Source organism: Vombatus ursinus, unplaced genomic scaffold (assembly GCF_900497805.2).
Source record: "Vombatus ursinus unplaced genomic scaffold, bare-nosed wombat genome assembly UNPS02000580.1, whole genome shotgun sequence".
NCBI classification, from domain to species: domain Eukaryota; kingdom Metazoa; phylum Chordata; class Mammalia; order Diprotodontia; family Vombatidae; genus Vombatus; species Vombatus ursinus.
Window position 1 is genome coordinate 13,982,608 of NW_020940358.1, and position 27,468 is coordinate 14,010,075.

At 36.7% G+C, this 27,468-nt stretch overlaps 2 protein-coding genes across 2 annotated transcripts in view; one reads left to right on the forward strand and one right to left on the reverse strand.

Annotated features, from left to right (window-relative positions):
* Positions 1 to 3,440: 3,440 nt before the first annotated feature.
* On the reverse strand, positions 3,441 to 23,406 carry RAB22A (RAB22A, member RAS oncogene family). Its single transcript, XM_027847997.1, has 7 exons — positions 23,289 to 23,406; positions 21,752 to 21,831; positions 9,713 to 9,794; positions 8,321 to 8,392; positions 7,892 to 7,998; positions 6,122 to 6,231; positions 3,441 to 4,351 (listed from the first exon to the last, which is right to left on the reverse strand). The coding sequence occupies exons 1-7, from the start codon at positions 23,322 to 23,324 to the stop codon at positions 4,254 to 4,256; spliced, it is 585 nt and encodes a 194-aa protein (XP_027703798.1). The 5' UTR covers positions 23,325 to 23,406; the 3' UTR covers positions 3,441 to 4,253.
* A 448-nt stretch (positions 23,407 to 23,854) lies between these two features.
* The window catches only part of LOC114034866 (serine/threonine-protein phosphatase 4 regulatory subunit 1-like), a 63,538-nt gene continuing 59,924 nt past the window's right edge, over positions 23,855 to 27,468 (forward strand). Inside the window, exons 1-2 of the mRNA XM_027850662.1 lie at positions 23,855 to 23,954; positions 24,298 to 24,342. Coding sequence (XP_027706463.1) covers positions 23,948 to 23,954; positions 24,298 to 24,342 — 52 coding nt within the window. The 5' untranslated portion in view covers positions 23,855 to 23,947. The remainder of the gene's footprint in view (positions 23,955 to 24,297; positions 24,343 to 27,468) is intronic.

Consider the following 27,468-nt stretch of genomic DNA (forward strand, 5'->3'; position numbering starts at 1 on the left):
CAAAATATAGTGGTATGTTATTTATAGGAATATTTAAGTTTGTTGAGGTATGAATTTTTCGAATAGCTTTTCCTCTGGGAGAAACAGGATTCTAATACTACTTATATTAAACCCCAAAAGTTATTTACATGCACAAGTTATTATGCACCACCAATTACTATTTTAAGAATGTATGTATCAAGTTCTCTGTGTGTTGGGAGCAAGAGGCGAGAAAAAATTTGTACAATATCTGTTTTAATGCAGCCTCATATTGTAAAACAAGCATATAATTAATGAGCAGATACCACATTTCTATCTGTTAGGACTCAGACGCCAATTACTTAATCACAACCAGAACTACAACTTGTTTTAAAAAAAGAATAAAACACTGCCTTTTTACACTCCACACTACAGTACTAGAACTTATTGGTTTGACAATACATTTAAAGCAATGACAACACTTAAATAATTCTGTAAAGGGTTTTCCATTATTCAAAATTTTACAGTTTCATTTAGAATGCCTAGATCTATTTTCTTGAACATACCTGAAAATGAACAAGACTATGAAATGTGAAAGTTGTTTTCTTTTCCTTTATATGAGTAAATCAAAAATCATTATGCCAAGCAACAGATCACCAATATCCAACACAAAAAAATTTTTGTTCTTTCATAAATGGCTAAGTTAGATGGAATAAGCAATAATATGTAGCAATGTATCTATGTATGTATATTTTTAAAATTATGAATAAAGTTAAATATTGGCATTTCAAAAACAAACTCTCAACTTACTCAAGAAGTATGTTAGAAAAAAAAAACCTGAACTTTAAAATTTGAATGAATAATTATCATTTTCTTTTATAATGTACATAAGTTAATAGCAAAACCTGGAGGGGTTAGGAATTTAGACTGTGGAGTAAGTCCTAATGTCTCTTCAACACAGCCCTCTACCCCCAAATTGAAAATCATTTCTAAAAATGACTAGTTACAGTTATGTTGTAATTATCACTAACCAAATTGATATTTGTAAATCAGAAAACATTTAAAAGTTCTAGAGACTAGCTGTTTCTAGGGTTAGGCAGTCAGAATACAAGTCAACTTTTTTAAAAGGAGCAAACATAAATTTAGAGCAAATAATCTAAAAAAAATCCTCAAAACCTTTCCAATTCCCTGTCATTAGATGGGAGTTAAAAGGAATTCTATAAAAGGCTGAGATAGGCAATTGTATGATGTTGTTTCTTTCATTTATTTTTTATACTCAATGATATCATTAGTGTAGGGAGGGTATTCTGAATGAGAGACTCCCTTCCTGTCCCAATTACTGAATGGAACCTTCTTTACAACTTAATCATTTTAGAGGGTTGCCCAGGGCACTGAGAGGCTGAGGAACTCTACTAGGATCCAATAGCCAGTACGGATGTATTAGAGATGAGAATTAAACCCAGGTCAAAACAACTCTCAATCTATTATGCCAAGCTCCTTTCACTATGTTTCAACATAGTGAGTTGTAACAATATGGTGTAAGACTATGCAAAATAGGTAGCACAAATCATTTGTGGTTTGATTTGTAACCATTTAAAAATGTGTAAAATAAAATACTGCCTACTAAGTTTGGTATCATCTTTACCTGTCAGAAAGGCATTAGAAATAAGAGACATCATAATTTTATCTTCAATGGATAGCAGTTGCAGAATATTTGAGGTTCCATTCCTATTTCCTTTTATGGTATGTGGAGCATCACAAGCTGTTTTATGCCAATTTCTTGGATAGCTGGGTAACAGGAAGAAGGGTAAAGAGAGAAAGAGAGGGCAGCTAGGTGGTGCAGTGGATAGGGCACTGGCCCTGGATTCAGGAGGACCTGAGTTCAAATCCAGCCTCAGACACATAACACTTACTAGCTGGGTGACCCTGGGCAAGTCACTTAACCTCATTGCCTAGCCAAAAAAAAAAAAAAAAAGAGAGCGAGAGAGAAAGAAAGAGGTCCTTGAAATGCATATGGAAAAGTTATGGATGCATAAACTTGAAGCCATTCATCCTGATAAAACATGGGAATATATGCATTTTTACATATGGTGTAGAAGTAGCAGAAAGCAAAAATAGAAATGGTTTGCTAATGGCTGCTGAAGGGATTTACTTGTGTAAAGATATAACATTAAATGTTACAATATTATTATAAACAATGAAGTGCCTTAATATCATCGAGACACTAAACCAGACTAGCAACATGAAATTCAGTTGATTTGGTGGCAGGAATGTAAAACTTAAAAGTTTTTATCATCTTTCATAGATATAAAAAAGGCAGGAAGGGTCAAAAGGCATTCACTGTCTATTTAGTAATCAACCAACTTCCAAGCACAACTTTTGTATTTTGCTATTTTGTGAGTAAGGGCATGGCAAAGCAACAGAAATACTATGAATAGAGAAGCTGAAGTACATAAGAGTATATGTAAAGTTAATGTCAGATTCCAATTTCTCCTGAAATTTAAGAGCGGAGCTTGTACGTTTTCCTTCCAAGTTTGTTAACTAATGACAAGAAAACATTAGGTAGCTAAGATCTTTTTTTAATAATAATGTCAGAACTTTCATTATGTGTTGCTTCATTCTGATATGTCTAAGTCAAAATGAGCTTAAAATGTTTAATGTTCTAAATAATTTTCCATTAGAATCCATACATACCATGTGTGTACATAAAACAATTAATTTGTTGTTCAATATAAGGGTAGTTCTGATTTCACAATTTATAGTTCTAGCTGCTTCATTCCTTAATCTTGAAAATTCCCTTCAGTTAAAAAACTAAAAGTGGAATGCCAAATTAGACCATGAATAAATTTTTCTAGATCGCATAAATGCTTTATTTTTAAGTTATATGAAAAACTCATTTCCCTAAGTGGGAGAGAAGATTACCGCTAAGCAGATAAAAGTAAAAGGATACTAAAGGCTAAGAGGGACTGCTAAAATTAAAGATGTGTTAAAAAACAAAACAAACCCCCCCCCCCCCAAAAAAAACCTGGCTTTAGATTTGACCTGAGGCTAAAGAGTAATTAATTATTACAGACATCAGGTAAATGACTTAGGCTTTGCACTTCTTTCTCTTGCTCCAAGCTAGGTTAGAGTGGATGCTGTCAAGGTAGTATGTAACCTAATATGCTTATCCACAGTGCAGCGGGGCCAGTGGGTAAAATCTTGCAGTATTTTCAATTCAAGTGCTATTTATTCTTTTCAAAACAATATCACAAATGTGCTTCAAAAAGTACACTTTTTCCTCAAAGAAAACTTGAATGGATGAGTATACATAGGCCTCAAATGGGATACTGAATGAAAAACTGAATTTTCTATTGTATTTACAGAGTTTATAATGCTTTAAGTATGGGTCTCATAAATATAGTATAAAACTTTACATGTGCTAAACAAAAAATAATTATTTCCCCCCAAAATATTTGGGTTAAATAAAAACATTGACAGCATTTATGCTACTGTTTTTTTTTTATTGCCAGTCAGTTCAAAACATTTTCAGTTTGCTATGTGTTCACCTATGTTATCTACTACCACCATCTTGATCGTGAGAGCTTATTTAAAAAGGTGCCAATGATGCATCTGCCTAAACATAAATTATAGTAAAAAAAAAAAAAAAAAAAAAAAAAAAGGATTATTTAATGTTTTCAATTCATTGCATGTATCCATCCATGGCTAATACCTTCAATGAAAAGTGCTTCAGGGATGGTAGGGGATGAGATCCTTTCCATCAGTTTTATAAATAACTTATTATTTTGAATACAAAGTAACAATTACCCTCCTTTCACTACGGCTATGCACTCAAATTTTAAATGGTACAGCTCACTATAGCAATGATAATGGGAAGAAAAGTAATCTAAGTGTCAAAATTACAATTTCTACAAGGCTTATTTTTTTCAAGAACCACAAAAGTGCTCATTTTCCCTTTACAAAACATGACATAAAATCTTGATTACAAAACTATTAAACATTTTAATGCTACTATCCATACAATTACACATTCCTCTTCAGTAAAGTCAAAATTTCAAATACGTATTCTCTTTGACTACAAGAAATTCTTTACATAATAGAAGTAAACAGACTGAAATTTCACAACTGCAGTCTTCAGGAAGTCAACGATACTAGAAACAAACCGGTCGATTTCTGTAGGCTCTCTGTGTACGATGATCACTCAGGTGAAAATGCAAAACATATATACTCAAAACACCCCCATTAACTTTCAGGACCACCTACTTTATAATTAAGTCTGAGTTGCTGCATATCAGTCAACAACAGCTTCGCTTTGGCTCTGAAGGCTGTCTTCTTAATTTGAAGCCTTTACCACTAGATGAGGGATTAGTATCTGTTGATGGAATTCTTCGACCTACAGCAAAAGCAGCCAAGACAAGGAAATCAGATGATTTTAAATGTTCAATTCAGCCTTGTGTAAGTAACCAACAACCATCTACAAAAATACAGTCCGAGTTTTCTCTTTTGCTAGTTCTTAAAACATAAACTTAATTTTACGCAAAAATGGTCATACAGAAGAAGACTAAAGTGAAATAACTTTGGAATATTAGGGAGAAACTATTCATATTTTAGAAAATTCGAGTTGGGTATTTTCAAAGAACATATTTTAAAGTAGTAATTATCAAACACCAACGTCAAGGCTGTTGTGTTATTTACAATCAGAAAACCTGAGTTCCAGTCCATGTTCTTCCAATTCCAAGCTGGATAGCCTTGGGTGTGTTATTTAACCTCTAAATCCTTTCTTAGCTGTAAAATGGGAAAATTATCTGCACAACCTACCCTACAGGACTGTTCTAGGGATCAAATGTAATCATGTATGTAAAGCAATTTACACCAAAAAAGCACAAAGAAATGTCATTCATCAGTGGCAAAATAATAATATTATATATTTCAGCTCACTGTGACACTTAAGATTCCTTTTCTGAATTTATACATTAACTTTCTTTTAAAAAAAAAGTTTTATTGATGCCTTTTGCTTTGACTTCTCATTTTTCATCCTCCACCTATGTGCCCTTATTCTTATGACCAAAAAACAAAACAAAACAAAACAAAACCAAAAAAAAAAACCCTACCAGTTCGGGAAAATCAGAAACGTATCAATCATATCTGACAGCATATTCAAAATATATTAGTTAACAACTTTTGATTGAAGAAAGTATAACAATTTACTTTTTAAACTACTGGGCAAACTTTAAATTCTGAACATTTAACAGAATTCTGTAATATTCCTCTAAAACATCCTGCAACAAGAGTTTTCTCCTTGGTATCCATGTAAGAGTTAAGGTCATAAAGGTCATGATATTTAGGAGAGGTATATTTTATGAAATGTTGAATCCCATTTAGCAATGTCTTTTGAAGATACCAAACCACTGTTATATCGAAGCTTGGATTTTTATAAAATAAATTTTCCAAATGTGATACCTCAATTTCTTTTTAACTTTGCTTATGCACTTTCAATGACCTTGGATAATTAATTGCAATATGTTCACAGTGATAAATATGGAAAGATGACAGCTCATGTGACATTAAGCTCAACTGAATAGACTGAGACTGGATAAATCATTATATTGCTCAGTGATACCCTTCCCCAACCCTGTTAAGTATTGAGAGGTATAAGCTGCATAATAATGTGCCAAATCTGCATTGGTAGAGGGAATTTCATTACAGGAAGTTCTCTATGGCAATAAAATTAAAGTCCATTTTTCTGTAAATGGTTACTTACACACACACACACACACACAAACTTCTAGAGATGAGATGTCTAATAGAGTAGAGGCAGACTGTGAGCCATGCTCCCAGGTGAGGCCAGAACCAGTTTAAAATGAAATTGGGAAACATTTAACAAAATTTAAAAAAATACAACACAGATAATGCTAGTTTGTGGTTTTCTAACTCAATATGCAGCCTGCATAGACCTATTTCTATTTGAGTTTGACACCACTGATCTAGAGGTTTAGAATCGCTCCAGCAATAATAACAATGAAAGACAGAAAGCAGTTAGCTTATAGTTGGAGATTGGGAGGACAAGAACACAGAATTTTCTTACCAAAGTGATCATTTCAAACTAACAAAATAGATAAGCTTATTTGCCAACATTATACACACTGAGTACAAGATGACTTACTAATTTCTATAAAGAGTTCATTTATGTTTATCGCATTTTTAGCGCTGGTCTCTACAAAAATCGCATGGATGGAATCAGCATAGTCTTTAGCATCTCTTTCCATGACTTCCCTGAAAAATAATTGTAAATGAGACAAATTTTAATGACTAATATTATAAAAGTACTCTTCATCCAGTAATTAACAAGATTTATGGCTACAAAATCCATTATGAAGACTGATGACTGATTGTGGTTACTCCCTTAATATTTGGTCCTCTTCAACTGTATCACTTTTACAAATTTATTTTTGTAATACTAGTAATTTATTTAGCAACTAAGGACCAGAAAATGGCAGTTTGTTTCCCAAATAGGAAGCATGGGAGTTATTAGCAAAGTTGGATGAATGACAACCTTTTTGGGCCTCAGGTTTCTATAAAATGAGAGGACTGAAAAAACTGGGCCTATTTAGCCTGATGAAGAGAACAATTATGGGAGAAACAATAGCTGTTATCAACTATGTAAGGGGCTATTATGTGAAATAGGGATTACTAGACTTACTCTGATTGGCCTCAGAGGTTATAACTAGAAATGCAGAGTTGTAGAAGCAAAATTAGGCTGGACATAAGGAAAAAAAATTCCTAACAATTGTTTTGAAAAGGAGTGGCCTGCTGCAGTTAACAGGAGGTTCTAGTCCTTTCCACAGATCTTCAAGAAAAGACTGGAGGCCCATTTGGAAGGGAAGCTGTACATCAGACTCTGGTCTGATGTGGGTTGATCTAGAGGGTCCCAAAAGGTCTTTTGAGCCTTCAGATTCTGTGACTAGATGATTTCTAACCATAAGTGAAACTATGAGATATAATTTATAGATGCCTGTTTTATTTAAGAAAGGAGATTAATATCCATTTTCTATATCAATGCAAGTCTCCTGGGAATATAATACCTGTCACTAAATAGCTATTTTACTGTGGACAAGTAAATTAATCCTTCTGAGTCTCTGTTTCCTCATATGCAAAAATGAGAGAGCTGGGCTAGATGATCTTTAAGGTCCCTTTTTGCTTTAAAATTGGAGAACTCTATTAACCCAGATCAGTAGCACTCCTGTTTAATCAGGTTTTAAACCTCACTCATTTCTGTAATGTATTTTCATATTTTTGCAAATAGTTTTATTTAAAGGATTTCAGGAGGACTCATGATGAAAAATGCTATCTGCCTCCAGAGAAAGAATAGATGACATCTGAATACAGAATGAAGCATGTATGCTTTCTTTCTTTTCCTTCCCTGCTTGCTTCCTTTCCCTTTCTTTTTTTGAGTTTTCTTCTACAAAATGACTAATATGGAAACGTTTTACATGACTGCACATGTATAACCTATATTAGAATGTTTATTCTCTAAGGGAGGGAGAGAGAAGGATAGGATTTGGAACTCAAAACTTAAAAAAAAAAAAAACCTTGAATGCTAAAAGTGTTTTTACATGTAATTTGGAGAAAAAAAATATTATTGAAAAAATAAAGGAAGGGGCAGCTAGGTGGTACAGTGGATAGAGCACCAGCCCTGGAGTAAGGAGGACCTGAGTTCAAATCCGGCCTCAGACACATAACACTCACTACCTGTGTGACTCTGGGCAAGTCACTTAACTCCAATTGCCTCATTAAAAAAAAAAAAAAGGAATTCAGGATTCCAGCTATGTAAGTATAAAAAACAGAACAAAATAAAATAAAAATTTCCACATGGGAATTCCTTGCTAATAAAAAACAATTTATTTTGCAACTAAATTTTCATCATGCAACTTACCTTACATCAATAAGGTCACACTTATTTCCTGCAATAGCAACAACAATATTAGGTGGCCCATGCTGTCGAAGCTCTTTCACCCAATTCTTTAATGTTGAAAATGTTTCCTATTGAAAAGGAAAAAAAGCATTCAAAAACAGCAGCAACAAATATAAATTATTCAAAAATTCAAAAAGAACCTCTTGTACAGGCATCAATTACCTAACATTCTTATTTAGTTCCATGAAAATATGACATTAGGTGAAACCACATTCCAAGGGCAGTTAGTTCCACAGAAACAACAGCATAAATATTATAAATGGAAAATCTGTTAATGATATTACAGCAAGATTCTATAACTTTAAGGTATTTGCTTACAATATACCAATAGCACTCTTGCAAAACAACACAGCTCAGGGAACTTTATGATGAGTATGCCTAAACTCTTACTTCTTTTGTGATGTCATAAACGATTATAGCTGCTGCTGAGCCTCGGTAGTACATTGGTGCTAAGGCACGAAACTGTATGGAGAAAAAACATGGAAAGCTCTTTTAGCACATGAATTATAAGCATAATTATGACAGTGAATTTCACTAGGTATAAATTCAATCTGCCCTCACACAAATGGGAATCTTTGTCATAATCCAAACAAAGAAAGTCAAATTATTTCACTGACAACTCTCAATGAAAACAATTTTAATGCAATATTAACTCTTAGGAAATAATTCAGCATACATTGTTTTATATGAGTAAGACATGTCCCAAACTAAATCTATTTAAGCTAAAACATGTAATTGAGTTCAAAATCATGAATAAACACATTTTTTCCAATAATCCTTTAAATGTTAGTTCCAACACTATCATTATAAAGTCAAAATAAGATAAAACAAACCCACAACTTATAACATGCATCAAATGTACTTCTAAAGGGAAATGCAAAGAAAATGGAAATTCTGAGAATCAGTTTCTTCTCCAAACTTTTTTTTTCTATTTGATACAGGAAGTTACTCGAAGGAAGAAAAGGAAGGTAAACTTAGTCAATACTGCTGAAGTCTTCTTTAACCTTTCACTTTAATACTATACACTCTGCTTTCTGGACATGGTACCATTTTTCATTTATGCTTAAGTCACTAATTTTTTTGGTTAATTTTTATTGTTTATGAAAAGCTCAGTACATAATGTTATATTGTATCCATTTTAAATTTAAGTTTGAAGTTTTATTTTTTGTAAAATTCTCTCTTAAGTATTGTATTTTAAAAAGCTGCCACAAATGATATATGTCTGGCTTCTTTTCCCATCCCTAATTCACTTATTTCCTTCCATGTCTTCATTCCTCATCCTACAACAGCAGAGCACTGCACACCACGCCCTACCCCATCCCCACCCTACCCCGCACTTAGCTTCCTTTTATGCATTATCTTCTCCCATTAGAATGTCAGCTCCTTGAGGGCAGGGTCTGTCTTTCTTTCTACTTGTATTTCTACCCCTAGTACCTGGCACATAGTAATTGCTTAATAATTGACTTTCAGAAAAATAGAATCCCAGATTATACATAATGCTCCAAATAGTGTTGTCATCTATGCTGCTCAGTATTTTCTATAAAGTTGAAATATTAAATAACTTTCAACACAGTGGATTTAGGAGCTCTGAGTAGAAAAGACTGTTGTACCCAAATAAGGATAAAGCAATCTCTAGTATAGGCTAAAGACTTAGGCCAACACGAAAATGTCCGTAACATTCAGAATATAGTTTGATCTTTAGTTGAAGCCTTGAAAAAACTTATACAGAAAATCACACACACACACACACCCACACACACACACACACACACACATACTTACTCGTTCTTGTCCAGCCGTATCCCAAATCAAGAATTTATGTAGCTCATTTTGATATTGGACAGTCTTGGTCATAAAGGATGCTCTATGAAGGAAGACATAATCAAATTATCATAATTATTATTAACAAAATATTATTACAATAATAATCACATCAAAATTATTATAAAATGGTCATAATCACTATGACTATGTTTGAAATACAATTGGGCATTCAATAGGTCATATTCTTTAGCCTCAATGCTTAGGAAATCAGTAAACCAGAATTTCAGAGATTTTAGATTTAGAAGAGACCTCAGGGTCCAGTTTAATCTAGACTCCAAAAACAACTTCTACTACAAGACAGCTGACAAAGGTCATCTAGTCCTTGACTGAAGGCCTCCGATGGGGGGGGGGGTAGGTGGGTAGGAAGAGAACCCCTAACTTCTAACGTAGCCCATTCCTCTTTTGAATAGTTCTCATTGTTAGGATTCTTTTCTTACATCAAGCTAGGTCTGATGTAAGAAGTTGCCTCTTTGTAACTTCCTTCCATTCTCCTAGTTCTTCAGAGCCAAGGAGAACAAGTCTAACCCTCTACCATTTAATAACCTCTTAAAAACTTAAAATTATCCTGTTCCACCTAAGTCTTCTTTTCTCTAGGATAACTATACCCAGCTCTTTGTACAGATCTTATGCCATGGAATCAAAGTCCTTCACCAACTTGGCTGCCTCACTATAAACTGTACACCTTATGTTAAAGTTCTTCCTAAAATGTGATACATATAAATTTAGAGCTATATTCCCAAAGTCATTAAAATCCAATACCCTCTGACCCAGCAATATCATCACTACTAGACATACACCCTGAGGAGTTAGAAATTAGGGAAAAGATTTATATGTACAAAAAATACTTGTAACAGTATTTATTGTGGTCAAGAACTAGAAATAAAGTGGGTGTCCATAAACTGGGAATAGCTGAACAAATTTTGGTATACATAACTGAATTAGTATACCATTAATAAAAATGTTAAAACATAAAAGTGCCATCATAAACAAATTATATGAGCAAGGAAGACACTACTTTTCAGATCTACAGATAGAAGAGTTCATAACCAAACCAAGGATAGAAAAGATCACTGAAGATAAAATGGACAATTTTGATTACATAAATAAAAAAGCTTTTGCATAAACAAAACTAATTCAGCTAAAATTAGAGGAAAAACAGTTAACTGGGGAAAAAATAATCTTTGCAGCAAATTTCTCTGATAAAGATCCCATATACAAGATAGAGAATTAATTCAAATTTATAAGAGCCATTTTCCAATAGATAAATAAATGGTTAAAGCAAATAAACAAGCAGTGTTCAAAAATAAGTGATCCAAGTTATCAAGAATCGTAAGAGAAAGTGCTTCAAATTATTGAAATTACTTGAGAAATGCAAATTAAAGCAACAGTGAGGCTCCACTTCATATCCCTAAGATTGGCAAAATGACAAATAGGAAAAAGACAAATGTTGGAGGACCTGAAGGAAAGCAAGCACACTAATGCAGTGCTGATAGAACTGTGAATTAGTTCCGTCACTTTGGAAAGCAATTTGGAAGACACTAAACTGTTCATGCCCTGTGACCTTGAAATACTACTTTGAGGCCTATAACCTAGAGATCAAAGAAAGAGGAAAAGGATCCATATGTACAAAAATACTTATAATAGCTCTGAAAAACTGGAAATGGAGGGGGTACCCACCTTTTGGGGAATGGCTAAACAAATTATGGGATATTAGGAGGAAACTAGTAAGGAAATACTATTATGCCCTAAGAAGTGACAATAGATGTTTCAGAGGAACCTTTATGAAATAATATGCAGTGAATGGGTGCAACTAGAATAATTTATATGACAATACTGTAAAGGAAATAAATTTTGATCAATGTAATGATAAACCATAATGCTATAAGATTAATGTACACTTTTAAAAAACACAGCGTAACATAAATTCAACTTCATAGACAGTCCTTTTTTATGCTTTGTATACTGGAATGTTTGTGCTTGTTGATTTAAGTGAATAAAAAAGGCATTCAAAAATAATAATATGGTGGCCAGATATGGTTCAACTGGAGGAAAGTATAGCAGAATTGTTACATCTCTATTCCTAGTAGAGATGTCTCTCTTAACGCTGTCTAAGTTTGCATTAGTTTTTTCTGACTGCTGTTATCATACTGTTAATTCAAATTGAACTTGCAGTCCACTAAAACCCCTGTATCTTCTTCAGGTGATGTGCTGTGTAGCTATTACACACACACACACACACACACACACACACACACACACACACACACCCCCACACCCACCCGCCTGCCTCCAACATTTACTGAGCCCAAGTATAAAGCTATGTGCTTATCCCAGTTAAAATACATCTTATTAGAGTAAACCTAATTTTTTTATCTTGTCTAGATTTGGATGCTGACTGCCGCTCTAATGTGTCCGCTATCCCTCCCAGGTTTGAGTCACCTGCAAATCTGCTAAATATGGTACCTGTGTCTTTATCTTAATAAGTGACAAACATTAAACAGGACCAAACCAAACATAGATACCTGGAACACTACAGTTAAGACCTCCAAGTTGACAAGGAACCATTAATAATTACTCTTTTAATCTAGTCATTTACCCAGTTCAGAATTCATCTAGTTGTACTGTCATCTAGCCAGCCTCTCTTCATATTTTCCACAAGAACAGCATGAGATTATTTTAACAAGGACTTAAAATCTAGATAAAGTGGACGTATGGTATTCTTTTGCTCTACTAGTTCGATAACTGTCAACAAAAGAAATGAGAGTAGCTTGCGTGATCTGTTCCTGATGAAGTCACATAGGTTTGCAACCATAATTCACTTATCTGGATGTTTGCTAACCATCTTATTAATAATTATTTTTGATAAATAAATTTTATCTTTTGTTTTTACATTTCCTAAATTTCCCTTTGTATCACCTTTTATGCCTCTCCACTTTGAGAACCATCCCATATAACAAAGAATTTTTTAGAAGAAAGAAAAAATTCAGTAAAACTTAATACTTTTAAAAATCCAAAAATATATGCAGTGTTTCACACCTGTGAACCTGCCACCTCTGAAAAAGACTGGAACTGTCATAGCTCTCTTTGAAGGCATGCTTGCTCTTCGTAATTCTGCATCTTTCATTTTGGATTCTTTTGCAGTTATTGTCCTTTCCATTTACATTGCTGTAATCATATGTAATGTTTTCTTGGCTCTGCTAATTTCACTGTGCATCAGTTCATATAAGTCTTCCTAAGTTTTTCTGTATTTGTTTTATTTGCCATTTCTTACCATACAGTAATATTCCATTACATTGAGGTACTAAAATTTGTTCAGCTATTCTCCAATCAATGGGCACCTTTTCTTTTCTTTTTTTAGCTACCAAAAAAAGTGTGACTATAAATATTTTTTCTTTTCATCAATAACTTCCTTGGGGGTAGATCTTCAATCATTCTTTCTAAAACTTGGCCAGTAACGCAAATCAAGCTCACTGGCCTATAAATTTGCAGATTCCCTTCTTTTCCCTTTTTTGAGACTCAAGAGAACATATACCTTTCTACAGTTCTGTAGAATTCCTCCCCTTTTGGCCCATATTCTTTTCCATAATTAATTAATGACTGGTTCATTAATCACATCTGCCAGGTCTTTTCCGTACCTAAAGATGTAGTAATCCAGTTCACTGAGCTAGAGGTGGAAGGGATCTTGAAGGCTCTCTAGTCCAATCCTTTCTTTTTACAGATGAGGAAGCTGAGGCACAAGGGAACGTAAGTGATTCTCTCAAGGTCACACTGCAGTAGCATCAAAGGCAAGATGTGAACTGACTCTAAAGCTAGTGCTCTTTCCAGTGTACTTTGCTTTCTGGGCCAAGTGACTAGAATACAAAGGCAACAGAGGGCTTTGTAACTACTGACTCACTTATTTTGTATCATCCATTATTACAATTATTCACTGGATTTCTTCTTTACCCATAGTTATTTATTCAGGATCAAAAGGAAACTTTTAGCACGTATGTCCAATATAAAGGAAGAAAAATGCTTAGATTTAAAATGCAAAATCTTTTAAAAAATCATCTTAATCTAAGAAGTGTTTTGGTACCTGGGAACGCCATCCTTTATTGAAATCTGTAAATATTTTTGACAATATTGTCATAGACAAAATCTAAAAAGCAGCCAAAAATAAAGAACATTGTATGTTCTTTATAACATAAAGATCATAAGATAAATGTTCAGGTCTTTGTAGACATGTCCTGTTTCCCCTATAAGTAAGCTCTTTGAAGGCAGGAATACTATGTTACTAATCTTCTAATTTCACAGAACATCTAGAACAGTGCCTTGCATCTATTAAGTACTCAAAAATTACTAAATAAAATTCAAACTATGTGTAAAGAATTCAAGAAAATATACATGGAAATTTATGTTAATGTCACCTTCTCGATATTGGCTTCTGTAAAGTAAGTCACCACAATAGTGCAAACTATGAAAAAATTAGAATTATGGAAAGGTATAGAATAAGAATTTCTAGATGTTATATTAAATGAGTATTATTTTTGAACAGATGGTATCTACGTTAATCAGTAGCCTTTACTAAACTGTTATCCGCACAAAGTTACTCAATAAAAGCATGCATAATTTTTGGAAACATTTACACATACAATTGGGACATAAAACATGATTTTTCATTTGGGAAATGATTTTGAAATACTGTAAGGTACTCCTAGGAAGATTTTCCAACTGAATATAAATCCAGAACATTATTTTCTACCAGTTATAGTGGCAAAATTTTACTTAAGCTCAAAATAGTCACTCAATAGAAACCTACCATTACCTCAAACTTAATCAGTTCAGCTGTTTAAAATACTTAAATTACCAGTTAGTCAAGGAGTTTGCATTACAAACAGCTGGGAAAGACATGTTATAATTAAAAAAGAAAATTTCAGCAATGTGATTAAAACTCTGGTCATTGCTTCTCACAAACCATTACACTTTAATGAAGCTTAAGAAACCAAGCATAACTGTACCCTACAAAACAACACTGCCAAAACTGAAGCAGAAGAATGGGGAAACCATCTAGAAAAATTTGGAAAGAATTTCTTAAACAATTATTTTTTTTCTGTGAATTCCTAATTTGTGCCATCCTTACCCCCCTTACCAATTCATGGGAATGATTAAATATATTAAACACATTTGCCTAAAAATTCTGATATAAATGCACCACATGGGATGGAAGTAAACAGATAAAAAAGCTTGGAAGGATTCTTATTAAACTGTATTGCATAATCTGTCACCTAGTACTACTTTCAATTCTTCTTTCTCTCTGCAATATATTCCCTCATCTCAATAAGTTTTGAATTCATGACACTGGCCAAAAGCTTTTTTATTTTTCCATGCCAACCACAAAATTTTCAGTACCTGTGATCCAGCATAAGAGGAATTTTCTGATCAGAATTTTTGAGGTGTAGACAAATAACAAGCAGAATCACTGGCCTTCTCCCTCAGCTTTAAGCCAGGTTCCAATTCAAGAGAAATCACCCTCCCAGGATGTAACAGTTGTAACAATTTCTAAGGAGTGTTTCTGGCCCTATCCAATTCAGCAATTAATTCCTCCTACAAAATAGGAGCTAAGCCACTATTTACATCTCAGTTAACCCATCTAGCCTGCACGGTCATTTTGCTAGCCCAGTGCCTTTCTCTTAAGTCACTAACCTGTGAAGTCTGATTTTTAGTATGGAAATTCCCTTTATCAAGCTAGGTCCTGTAACTTTTCTAGAGAAAGTGACTTAATAGGGCTCAGAGCAGTCAATCCCCTTGTCTATGATTACACAGCTAGAGTCAGAAGATGGATTTGAAAGTAGATCGTGTTGCCTCCTTACATGTTTGGTTTGGCCTTTGTGATTTCATTGGTGTAGAATTCCCTGTGGGACAAAAAAGTAGATCTTCAACTTATAATCTTAAAGCTGCCTGGGGCCCAGAAAGTTAAATGACTTGCCCAGGATGACACAGCTTATATGGGTAAGAAGCAGGATTTGAACCCAGATCTTCTTACTCTCAGACCAGCTCTTTTCACTATGTCATATTGCCTTTCAAGTTACCTTGCACTTAATACAAAGGTTTGCTCAACTGAAATAACAAATTTGTATGCAGTGCTCTCAAATATGGCAAATCATTAGAGAAACTGAGCAATATATACCTTTTTGTGCTTTTATTTTTAATCATTCCTTGCAAATACCTTTTCCCCATTTTGACAGTAGGAAGTCCTTACTTATATCAATCAGGCTCTTTTTGTCTTCCATTATGACAGTGATTTCATTCTTTCCTATGACTTCAATTTCAATCTAAATACGGACATGTTATAATTTAAAAAGAAAATTTCCATATTTTTAAATCCACATTTTGTGGGGCAGCTAGGTGGCGCAGTGGATAGAGCACCGGCTCTGAAGTCAGGAGGACCTGAGTTCAAATCTGGCGACCAAATACTTGACACTTATTAGCTGTGTGACCCTGAGCAAGTCACTTAACCCCAATTGCCTAAAAATAATAAATAAATAAATCCACATTTTGATTTTAAGCTAAGTATCTGATACTATCTCAAAGTTAACATGGAGAAAATAACTTGGTTTTCTTCTAATAATCCTTAAATGTTCTAGCTGTCAACCATGGTGGATTACATTTATTTTTCTAGTTCCCCCATCTGAAAGCCTGTCCTTTGCTCTTCTTATATCTAATTTTGCACTACTTCTACCTGTACCTCATCACCCTACTATCCTTCTAAATACGCAAAGTGAGCCCTGAAATAAATTGGGTATTTTCACAATTCTTTTTCTCAATTTCTTTTTCAACCTCTAAAACACTTCCCTGACAATTATTCTAAATAATTTGGGAGGTTAAAAAAAATTCTATAATGTTGCTACTTAAATCACACACAAGGTCCTTTGACATCCAAATTATACAGCTTCATTTTCAAAAGTTGTTATTTAATTGCCTAGGATAACCAAATTTCTTTTTCAAAACCAATCTCTGCTCCCTACTCTGTTCCAGGTAGATCTCAATATTATCTCTCAGCTTCAATTTCCATTTATACCATTTCCTGAACTTGGACTACCTCCTACATATTTTTCATGGTATGCTGTAATGCTACCTCTTACAAAGTACATAGCCTAAGTTATAAATAACAGTAAAATTTTTTCATAATATATTTATTTCATCACACATTTTTCTGAATTTTTGTTTATAACTTGCTATAGTTATGGCTACATAAAATCATATTTTAGAATAAATCTCTAGAATGTAGGGGTTTGGGGAATGGCAAATGGCACAGATACATCCAATTGATGACATTAACTTCAAGGATCTATTTCAATAGAGTGAGTACTTAAGTCAAGGAAAATTGCAACCTTTCTATACTTTAGTGGGCAGGTTTCTGAAATTGCCACAGTGGAAAATTCATCACCTGCTGGCCAAAATCTTGGTGATGAATCTTTTCAAAAAAGTTTTGTTGGTTCTCAGATGTTAGACCCTGATCACCAAGTTTCTACTTGATAGAACCACCAGGAATTGTGTTCTACTGAAACAGCCTTCAAGAACCTGGGTGACAACCATACCACAATAGGCATCAGAAGAGGACTTCAATAGAGGAAATCTTCATCATATTACTTAAAAATTTTTCCTTTTTGATTTAAGGAAACAAATTTCCTTCTAAGTAGGTTAACATATCATCTAAAAGATAGTACTTGTAACCTGTGTAATGTGTTTGGGTGTTATGTGGGTTGAGTCACTTCAGAAATGACTCAGTGTAAAGTATGTCACTACTGAATCATAAATACTACTTACTTCAGTTTTCAATCATTTGTAAGATTCCTCTGCAGGTAGTAACCCGCCATCCTTTATTACTGGAAGACTGATGGGATCATACATTTAAAAAGACATGCACATACATGGTTTTTTCCTTAAGGACTGTGCAAAGGTATCACTATAGCAAAGGCTAATGGGCTCAATTCTATGACTCTGAATATGAAGCAACATATTTTAAATAAAAAGAGCTATAAAAAGAACTAGAAATTAAAATTTCTCACATCAAATACATCAATATTTCAAGGATATGTAATCTAATTAGTCTAAGTACTTCATTGCCCCTCTACCACTCAGTTGGGGGAAAGGGGTTCTTAACCTGGGGTCTACAAACCTGTTTTGAAAAATATTGTGATAACTGCATGTCAATATAATTAGTTTCTTCTGTAGTCCTATATGCTCTATTTTATGCATTTAAAAATATTGTGAGTTGAGCATAGACATCACCAGATTGCCAAAGAGGTCCATGACATAAAAAAGGTAAAGAAATATTGACTTAAGTGGTCTTTAAAGGTTGTATGGCTAAAAAATTCACCACCTTATCACCAACTGGGAGAGAAGTCTTTCTGAACTTAGGCTGTTCCTCAGATAGCAATCTGTCATAGAACTTGTACTCAAAGCACTTCTAGTTTTGGACTGCCAGAGCTTAACAATCCACGGGCATAATCTTTCAGAACCTAGAGTTACCTATATGTACAAAAATATTTGTAGCAATTCTTTTTTGCAGTGTTAAAGAAGTAAGGGAATGACCAACTGGAGAACGGCTAAAGAAGTTAGGCTATATGAATGCTATAACATTGTACTATAAAAGTAATAGTTTTTTTCTGAAACAATCCCTTCTAAGACTTGTTCTTTTGAGAAGTGATTTAGAGTGAAATGAGCACAACCTACAGAACAATTTTTACAACAAAAATAACAATGTAAAGACAAACAATTTTGAAAGAGGTAAGAACTCAATGATGGATCATGACTCTAGGGTACAAATAAAGATGTATACTACACACCCTACAAAGCTGCAATAGATTTAGGGTGTAGAATTAGACATAATTCTGAAAATGATCAGAGGGAGAATTTGTTTTGCATGAGTAAGCATACATTACAAGGGTTTTGTTTTTATTTTTTCCAATGAGGTAGGGGTGGAAAGGGGAAAAAAATAAATGCAAAAATTACTATGCAAAGGTACCCTCCCTCCCAAAACCAAAATAACAACAACAAAGAAACCAAAACCCAGGGTCACCTAGAGGCCATAATCAGGGTAGATATTTAGTGGAGGTTACAATATATGATGAAATTATTATTCTCTATCCAGATCATCTTTTGGTTAACAGAAAAAGAGCAAAAAAATTTATTTTATTTTAACACAGGAAAAAAAACTACAAAGAAATGTAGTAAACATCTTAATTTGGGGGTTTGATGACAATAGCTCTATTGCTTTACAAGGAATCTACAGTAATGGAAACAAAGTAACAGAACCTCTCTCCCATAGCAGATATTTAATGTTGTAAATAGTTCACAGGATCATAGATTTTGAGCTGGAAAGGACTTTAAGGAATCCAGCCTAACCCCCCTCCCCCCACCCTATTTTACAGATGAGGAAACTCAGGCTCAGAGAGGACAAGTGATTTGTCTAAAGTCAAAAAAGCCGTAAATGGAAAGCCACAATTTTTACCCAGACTTTTTTTTTAAACTATAAATCCAGCTCTCTTTCCATCACTATACCATCCCTACATTCTTGTCTAAAGCTCCTCTTCATGCCCTTCATCCTTTCCCCACTAACCTTAGTACTGACAGTCATTTGGTCAGCTCCTTCCTACTGCACGCTCAAACTCCAGCATATGCATGCATACAAACACACACACGCACCCCTGCTTCCCCCCTCAGTGGTAGTAGCTGAGGTGGTCAGAAGAGACCAAGGGACAAGACATGCAAAATCTCCATGTCTGACATAGAGAGGAGGTCCTGCCTCCACCAAGGAGTAAGACTCTGGGCCTCTCTTTCCCTCCCTCTGCCTCTGACTGGGTAGACAGCAGGGAGCTCTTCCCATATGCACTACTTAAGGAGGGACTCCAGGGCAGGCAACTCATCAGCTCCTACCTGGTTGGAGGACTTCACGGCTCTCACTTTTCAGCTTCTTTATAATGTTATCTTTTCCCATCAGACTTGGAGCTCCTCAAGAGCAGGTATATTTTTTTGCTTTTCTTTGTGTCCCCAGCACTTAGTGCAGTGCCTGGCACAAAGCAGATACTTCATAAATGTACACTGATTGACCTACTTCCTCAGCATCCTATCTACAGCACTTAGGAACAATTTTTTTCTTGGTGCTAAAGTTTTTCTGCCTGTTCCACAGCTCAAGTGGAGCTGAGGTTACAAAAGAAGGCTCCCTGTGGCTACTGTTACTTTCATGCTAGGAAATTTATTAGCAATTTTTAGAAAATAAAACTTTTCAAAGATCTCCCTATGAGCCAGCAAACAGCATTAGTTATTACTTATAGTGTGTGAATTATAGGAGAATTTGGAGAGTGAAGTTGTATTTTTCAAAAGCAATAGAAACCTTCTAGTTACTTTTAAGAGCAAACTTGCCAGAAAGGGCTATGCTTATGAAGAAATCACTCCATTTCCATTTGCCTCATTGTAAAGATAAACTATCCTCAAAGGTTAGTAGTAATCAAAAATTTTATTTCATTTATGTGCACATACATACATTGTGGTCATATATGTGGGACAAGAAGGGAACCTAGAAGTCACCCTATCCAACTCCTTTATTTTATAGATGGGGAAACTGGACCTCAGAAAAGTTAAATGACTTGTCCAAAGTCAAATACCTAAGGAGTAGGAAAGCCTAGATTGAAACCCAAAGCCTCTACCTCCAAATCCAGCATTCTTTCTACTCTTCCATTTATTGATAAGCATGTTTACTTTACATGAAACTTTCATGTAAAAAGATATTTTTATAAAATCAAAAGGACATTAATTACCATGACAATTTTCTGACTGTACATCCTAAAGCTCTCTGGACCCTCTTCTCTCTCTGTGAGCTCTTACTTGGTAACTTCATCAGGGCTCACAGATTTCATTATCAACTCTATGAAGGCGACTCCCAGATCTATATATGCAGGCAGTACCTTCCTCCTGAGCTCAAAACAGGTACCTCCAATTGTCTGTTGGACACTTCCACCATGGGAAAATCCAAATATGTGCCAAAGTAATCTCATTATATTTCTGCAAAAGCCCACAACTCTTCCAAATGTCCCTATTATTTTCAGGGTCATCACCATCCTTCTCATGTCCAAAACCTTAGAATCACCCTCAACTACTCATTTTCCCTCCCGCCACACATTTAACCAGCTGCCTAATTGTGTCATTTCTACTAACATAATCTTTCTCAAATTTGTCTCCTCTCTGCTCTGGGTTACCACCACTCTAGTTCAGGTTCTTATCACCTAGTCTGGAATATTGCAAACCTTTAATTGGACTTTCTATTTCAAGCCTCTCACCTCTCTCTAATCTATCCTCCACAGAGCTGTCAATGAGATTTTTCTAAAAGGCAAGTCTGACCATGTCACTCCCCTACTCAACCTCCATTGGCTCTTTACTACAACCAGTATCAAATCTGAACTCTTATCTGGCATTTGCAGATATTGATAACCTGACCCCAACCGCCCTTTCCAGAATTATATATTACTTCCTTTCCTATCTTCTGACCTTTGCCCTCTATAGACTAGCTAAACTGATCATCGTGTGGTTCCTCACATGTGACATTCCATCTTCTGTCTCCAAAATTTGTACCGGTCGTCCTTCATGTATGGAATGTACTCCTTTTTTTACTTTTTTACTTGTTTCCTTCAACTTCACTCAAATGCCAACTTTACAAGAAGGCTTTCTTGATTTTCTTTCTCCTAGCCCCACTCCCCCACCATTCACTTTATATTTATTTTGTATATGCAAGTTATGTCCCCCAATAGAACGTTAAGTTCTTTAGGGCAAGGACCATTTCATTTTTCTCTTTATATGCCCAATGCCCTGGTACATAATAGCAGGTGCTTAATAAACTTATTTCTTATTTATAGGGGAGTTTCAGTAAAGATCTCAAACTACCTGAATTTTTATAACACTTTCATTTGAAAACATTTTGAAAACACTTCTAAAATTGATATTAAATAACTCATTTCTTACCCTATTGTTGGATTGATGTTTGGATCAAAACTGTCTTCTACAAACCGCCATACAATACTTGATTTACCTACACCTGTATCCTGAAAAATAAGGATTTTGTGAGTGAATATTTATTTATTACATTAATAACCATTGTTTTGGTGAAATTCTAAAATTTCTAATAAAAAAAAACTTCACAAGAGTATATACCAAGGAAACATCCATAAAAACTCAGTGAAACAAGTAGGAAATTTCAAGCTATTTAAAAAGAGAGGTTTTTGTGTAGTCCAGGTGGGGACCCTTCAGCCTCGAAGTCTAGGGCCTCAAGTTCAGCCCTCTGACTGAGTCAGGGCCGCAACTGAGGTCCTACCTCGAGGCCAAAGGTTCCCTACCCGTTGTAGTCTATAAATGACAAGATTCTAAAGAAATAATTATTTGTTCAAAAACCGAAATTTTTTATGAGTGAAAAATAAGATAAGCAAATCAAGAGCTCCAGAAGCAATTTTGGGTAAGTTTTGACTATTCCCAACCTTACCCTATTTAGTAAAAGATTAGATATACAACATGTGCAAAATCTTTTAGGGACAACTCAAAAGAGCCCAAATACCTCCTTTCAGGCTGTGGATGGTATGCTTCAAACTGCAAATGTGACCAAAAGAGTCAGGAAGCTGAAGTGTAAGCATCAATTTTGGGTTTCCTGATAAGATAGCAATCACATTTTAAATTCTGCATCTTCACATTTTTTTTTTTTGCACATTAAATGTGTAATTTCAGAAATGCATTCCACAGCCATAAATTTATTTAAAAAAAAGGCCAAAAAAGTTGAACAATTTGTAAACAGGTAACTTTCTATCACTTGCATTTTGTTAAGATTAAATGCACTAATCCTGGTTTAGAGTAAGTTGTTTGGGGAAGTTAATTAAAAAAAAATTTTCCAGAACAACCAAAGAGGTAGGTAGTATATATACGTAAATAAGATGGGGAGAAGTCATGAAAAGGCGTGATGAGACTCCTTCTCAAGGTGACTAGAACAGGTGGGAAGGCAGGGTTTTCACTTTCTTAATAAGAATTCAGAAAAACGGAAGATAGTGATAGGGTTTCATTTCTTACCACGGCTAGCTGAGATAGTATTTGTAAAGCACTTACCACAGTACCTGTCACATTCAAGGCACTTAATAAATGCTTGTTAAAAGTTTAAAAAAAAAAAGAAAGAAAGAAAGAAAAGAAAATCCAAGTGGGAGGGAAAGAGTAAGGGAATGGGGTAAGGGCCGAGATTGCATGTAAAGGGCTGGCAGTCAAAGGGGCAGGTGAGTGACAGTGGGTGGTTCAGAGAAAATGGAGTGGGGGGAAGGGGAGGCTACCAGGTGCCCAGGAGGCAGCTGACTCTCCAAAGCGGGCAGCGGCTCGGGGGCTGCGGGGGGCTCGGTCCTCCCTGGGCGCGCCGTGAGGTACAAGAGGCCCAAAGGAGCGGAGGCCGGGCCGGGCCGGAGGGGAGGGACAAGCAGGCCTGCCTCCCGCCCATCCCACAGCCCTCACGGCGGAGCAAGGGACCACTCACCCCCAGCAGACAAACTTTCAGCTCTCTCAGCGCCATGTCCGGGGAGCCTGGCCTGCCGCCGCCGCCGCTGCCACCGCCCTAAGGAGGAGAGGGAGTGCCCCGGCCCAGCACGAACATCCCCCGGCCAACCAGGCTCCAGCCCCCGGCAGTGGGGGAGAGGCGGCGTCGGGAGGCCCTGAACGCCCTCCCCGCCGCCGCCCCGCTGGGGCCTCTTCAGGCTGGTGCCGCCGCCGCTGTCCCGCGTGAGATGGCCTCTCCTCCCGCCGGGGAGCCAGCCGCCCGCCTCAGCAGCTAGAGCCGCAGCCGTGCCGGCCGCGTCGCCACCGAGGAGCCGCCGCCGCCATCTTGGGGAGCCCGGCGGGTCACCTGACCTGCCCTCCCACCTCGGGAGCCACCTTCGCCTGCAGGGAGGGGGGAGGAGGCGGGTGCGGGACGCCGCTTTTCCCTAATTTCCGCGAGCTCCGGGCGGGGAGGAGCCCCACCGAGGCCTTCTCGTCACTCCTCCCCCTCAGCCCCAGCCCGGTGGCCGGCGTGCGGAGGCGGGGCGAGGGGATGGGTCGGGAGGAGTTGGTCGCTCCTCCCCTCCGCCCGGCTCGCCCAGTGGGTCTCCCTCCCTCTCCCCCCGCCCCCGGCCCCGCTTCCTTCAGGCCCATTTCAAGATGGCGGGTGAGTGGAGCTAAGACTTCTTTGGCAGCAGCTGTGGCTGCTTCTTCCTCCTCCTCCTCTCCCTTCTCCTCCTTCTCCTCGTTCTCTTCCTCCTCCTCCTCCTCCTCCTCCTCCTCCTCCTCTTCCTCCTCTTCCTCCTCTTCCTCCTTCTCCCCCTCCTCGTCCTCGTCCTCTTCCACCCTCCTCCTCCAGCCTCCCGCTCGGTTCGGGCGGGCGAGGCTCCAGCCGTAGCCCCGGCCGTCCCGGATCCAGCCGTCCCCGGGGTCCCCCTCCTGCCCTTCCCTGGCCCCGCTCCCGGTGCTCCCCGCGCCGCTGGTGATCTCTTATCTCTCTTGGTTTTCAGAGATCCCCTTGTATTTTGTGGACTTGCAGGATGACTTAGATGATTGTAAGTAACAGTTCTGGCTTCCTCCCCTCCCTCGTCCTCCTCTTCCTCCTCTTGGTCCCTTGGCCCTCGGAGGGCCTCTCCCTCCCCGCTGCCCTCCCTGCAGCTTTGGGGGTGAGGGTGAGGCGAACCTCCTCTTTCTCCACCCCCCCCTTCTCCACTTGTATTGTGAGGGTGACAGTTTCTCGGTTTATGGAAGTGACGGGCTCCCCACTCCTGTCCGGGCCCTCTTTGGACATGGGGGTTTGGGGGAGGGGCGTGCACAGGGAAAGGAGGGGTGTCTCTTCACAACCATTTTGGGGAGTGGGCACGATCCTTCCTGCATTCTCCCAAAAGGGGAATGGGCGGTGATGGGGGGACGCCTTGTGTCACCTTGTCCATCTTGGGGGAGGCATGGGTGTCTGCTTGCAGACATCAGGATAGTTCTGACTCCAAGTTTATTTAGGTTGGGGGGGACATGGGGTGAGGAGGGGGAGTCTTCGACTTCTTGAAGGATTCCTTGTTTCTTCTGGTAGGAGGGAGGTTTGAATTGCCTTGTTTTTTCCCGTGGGACCTTTGAAAGAGTTGGAGACCCAGAGTAATGTACGAGTGTGACTGAATGAGGAGTTTCAGTACTGGCAAAGTAATTAGCGATTTATAAAAGTGCTCTTGATTTATAAAAGTTCTTGATACTGTGGAATTAGTGCTGGTTTTTGTAGTCAGAGGTTCAAATTATGCCTTTGTTACTGATTTATCCCTGTGACCCTAGGCAAGTCACTTTCCTCTGGGACTGGATTTCCTCATCTGCAAAATGATGGGGTTGGACTATGTGACTCTTAAGAACCCTTCTGTAGCTATAAGATCCTCTGATTTGGATTGTTTCTGATTTCTTCATACTTGTTACTTATGGATCCCTCCCTAAGGAGAGAGTTTGTTTGTTTTTTTTTAATAGAATCATTTTAAAGGCAGGTATTGAATTAGATGCTTTGTTGGGAAATTTTTCACTCGTGTTTTATAAGAAATTGGTACTGTTTCATTCCATGCAGAAATGGGCAGGTGAGAAGAACGTTAAATGCCATTGGCATCATTAAAAATTGTTTCCTTTAAGAAATACACACATTTAGGGGCAGCTAGATTTGCAATGGATAGTGCTCCAGCCTTGGAGTCAGGAGAATCCGAGTTCAAATCCGATCTCAGACATTTGGCACTTACTATCTGTGTGACGCTGGGCAAGTCACTTAACCCCGATTGCCTCACCAAAAAGAAAAAAAAAAGAAACACATTATCTTCCCTGATAATGCTCCATTCTATCTTTAAGGAACGTATTCTATTTTTTGGGTATGCGTGGAATGAAGAGGAGTCACTTTACAAGAGTAAAGAAATGGTTTTTGTTGGCTTCCCTTTAAAAACATTTCTACTCTTATTAATGGTACATACTAGGTATCCGAGATTTAAAAATCAATGTTGGTAAAGAAGACAAGTAAAGAGAAACTTATAAGACAAGATACCTTAACTGGATCCAAGGTTATCTTTGTGAGGAGGTGCGATAATTTTGTTTTGGTCCTATATATGTGCTTTTTATCTATTTTTAATTAGGTGCAGTGGTGTACCTTTTGACTTAAATTCAGAGCTTTTAGTAGATGCTTACCAAATATTTGTTGATAATGTTTGAGATTTTATTTTCTTAGTCTTTATTTTGTTAGTCTTAGTCAAATTTTACTTTTTTTAGTAGTATGAAGCATGATGACTTGCCCTTTAAGTCAATCATATTAGAAAAGTGTATATTAAATGAGCTAGCATACTAAAACAATGTAAGTTCCTTTCCTTTAAAGTAGCAGGTATATAGATAGCTTTATATCTAGCGCCATATTTGGTTTTATATAGGTTAAATGGAGCTTCCACCTTGGTAGCTTTTAAATGCTAAAGACATCCTAGTCATGATAAAGGTGTTTATGCAATTGGTAGACTAGAGCTCTGTGCTGTGGGCTTAAAAAGATGCCCTCTGAAAGATTTTTTGTGAAGATTCAGAATTTAAATTTGTCTCCAAGATGTTTTGTGTATGTACAAGTTTTATTTTATACACCTGTGTTTAGGGATAATTCTGAAATCTTGGATTCAGACCCTAACATTTGCAAACTTATGTAAAGATGACACTGTAGTTCTAAATGATTCATGGCAGGGTTCTAATATTTTTGGAGGTAGCTTATGATGAAGTTTATGATTTGTTTTACATGAGTGGAGCTATAACTGCCCAGTTTGCATGAAAAATGATTGTGCCTGTAGTAATAATATCCAGAATCAGGACACAGGTTTAAAATTAGGATTAGATAATGCTTAGTATACAAAATTATAAAATCATAGAATTTCAGAAGAAGAATCATACCCAAATAAATTGAACTTTGTGAACAAATCATTCTATTTTAACTACTCTGTTTGCTCCCAGGTTGGCACTAAATTGTCAGAATCTTAAAGTAAATGATGAAGGAGATGGTTTCAGAAAAACCTAGGAAGACTTATATAAACTGGTGTATAGCGAAGTAAACAGAACCAGAACAGTTTACACAGTAAGAGCAAAATTGTAAAGATAAATCAACTGTGGGAGACTTAGTAACTGATCAGCACAATGACCCACCACAATTCCAAAGGACTCATAATAAAACATGCTATCCATCTCCAGATAGAAAACTTACGGACTCAGAGTACAGAATGAAGCATTTTTTTTCCTCTTTTTCTTGTTCTTCCCCACCCCACCCCTAAACCCCCATGGAAATTTGTTTTTCATGACTTCCTGTTTGCAATGGATTTTCTATTTCTTGCCTTCTCAATGGGTGGAGGGAGAGAATTTGGAACCGAAAATAATATAAAATTAAATTGAATTTTAAAAAAACAAGAAAAAAAGAATCTTAAAGAAACGGATTTGACAAATGTATGTTGAATTTCCATTCCACAACTTTTTACGTTTATCTCTTCTCTGAACTAGTGTTTCAGCCATTCCAGGTGGTTCTTCATTCTGTTATTGAACAAACATAGTGCGTATTATATGTAAAGAACTATAATTGATGACATTTACAGTGTAATAAGGAACATGTAAAGACACATACATAAGTAAATGATACAAGGGAAGGTATGTTAAGTGTACAGGAGAGGTCC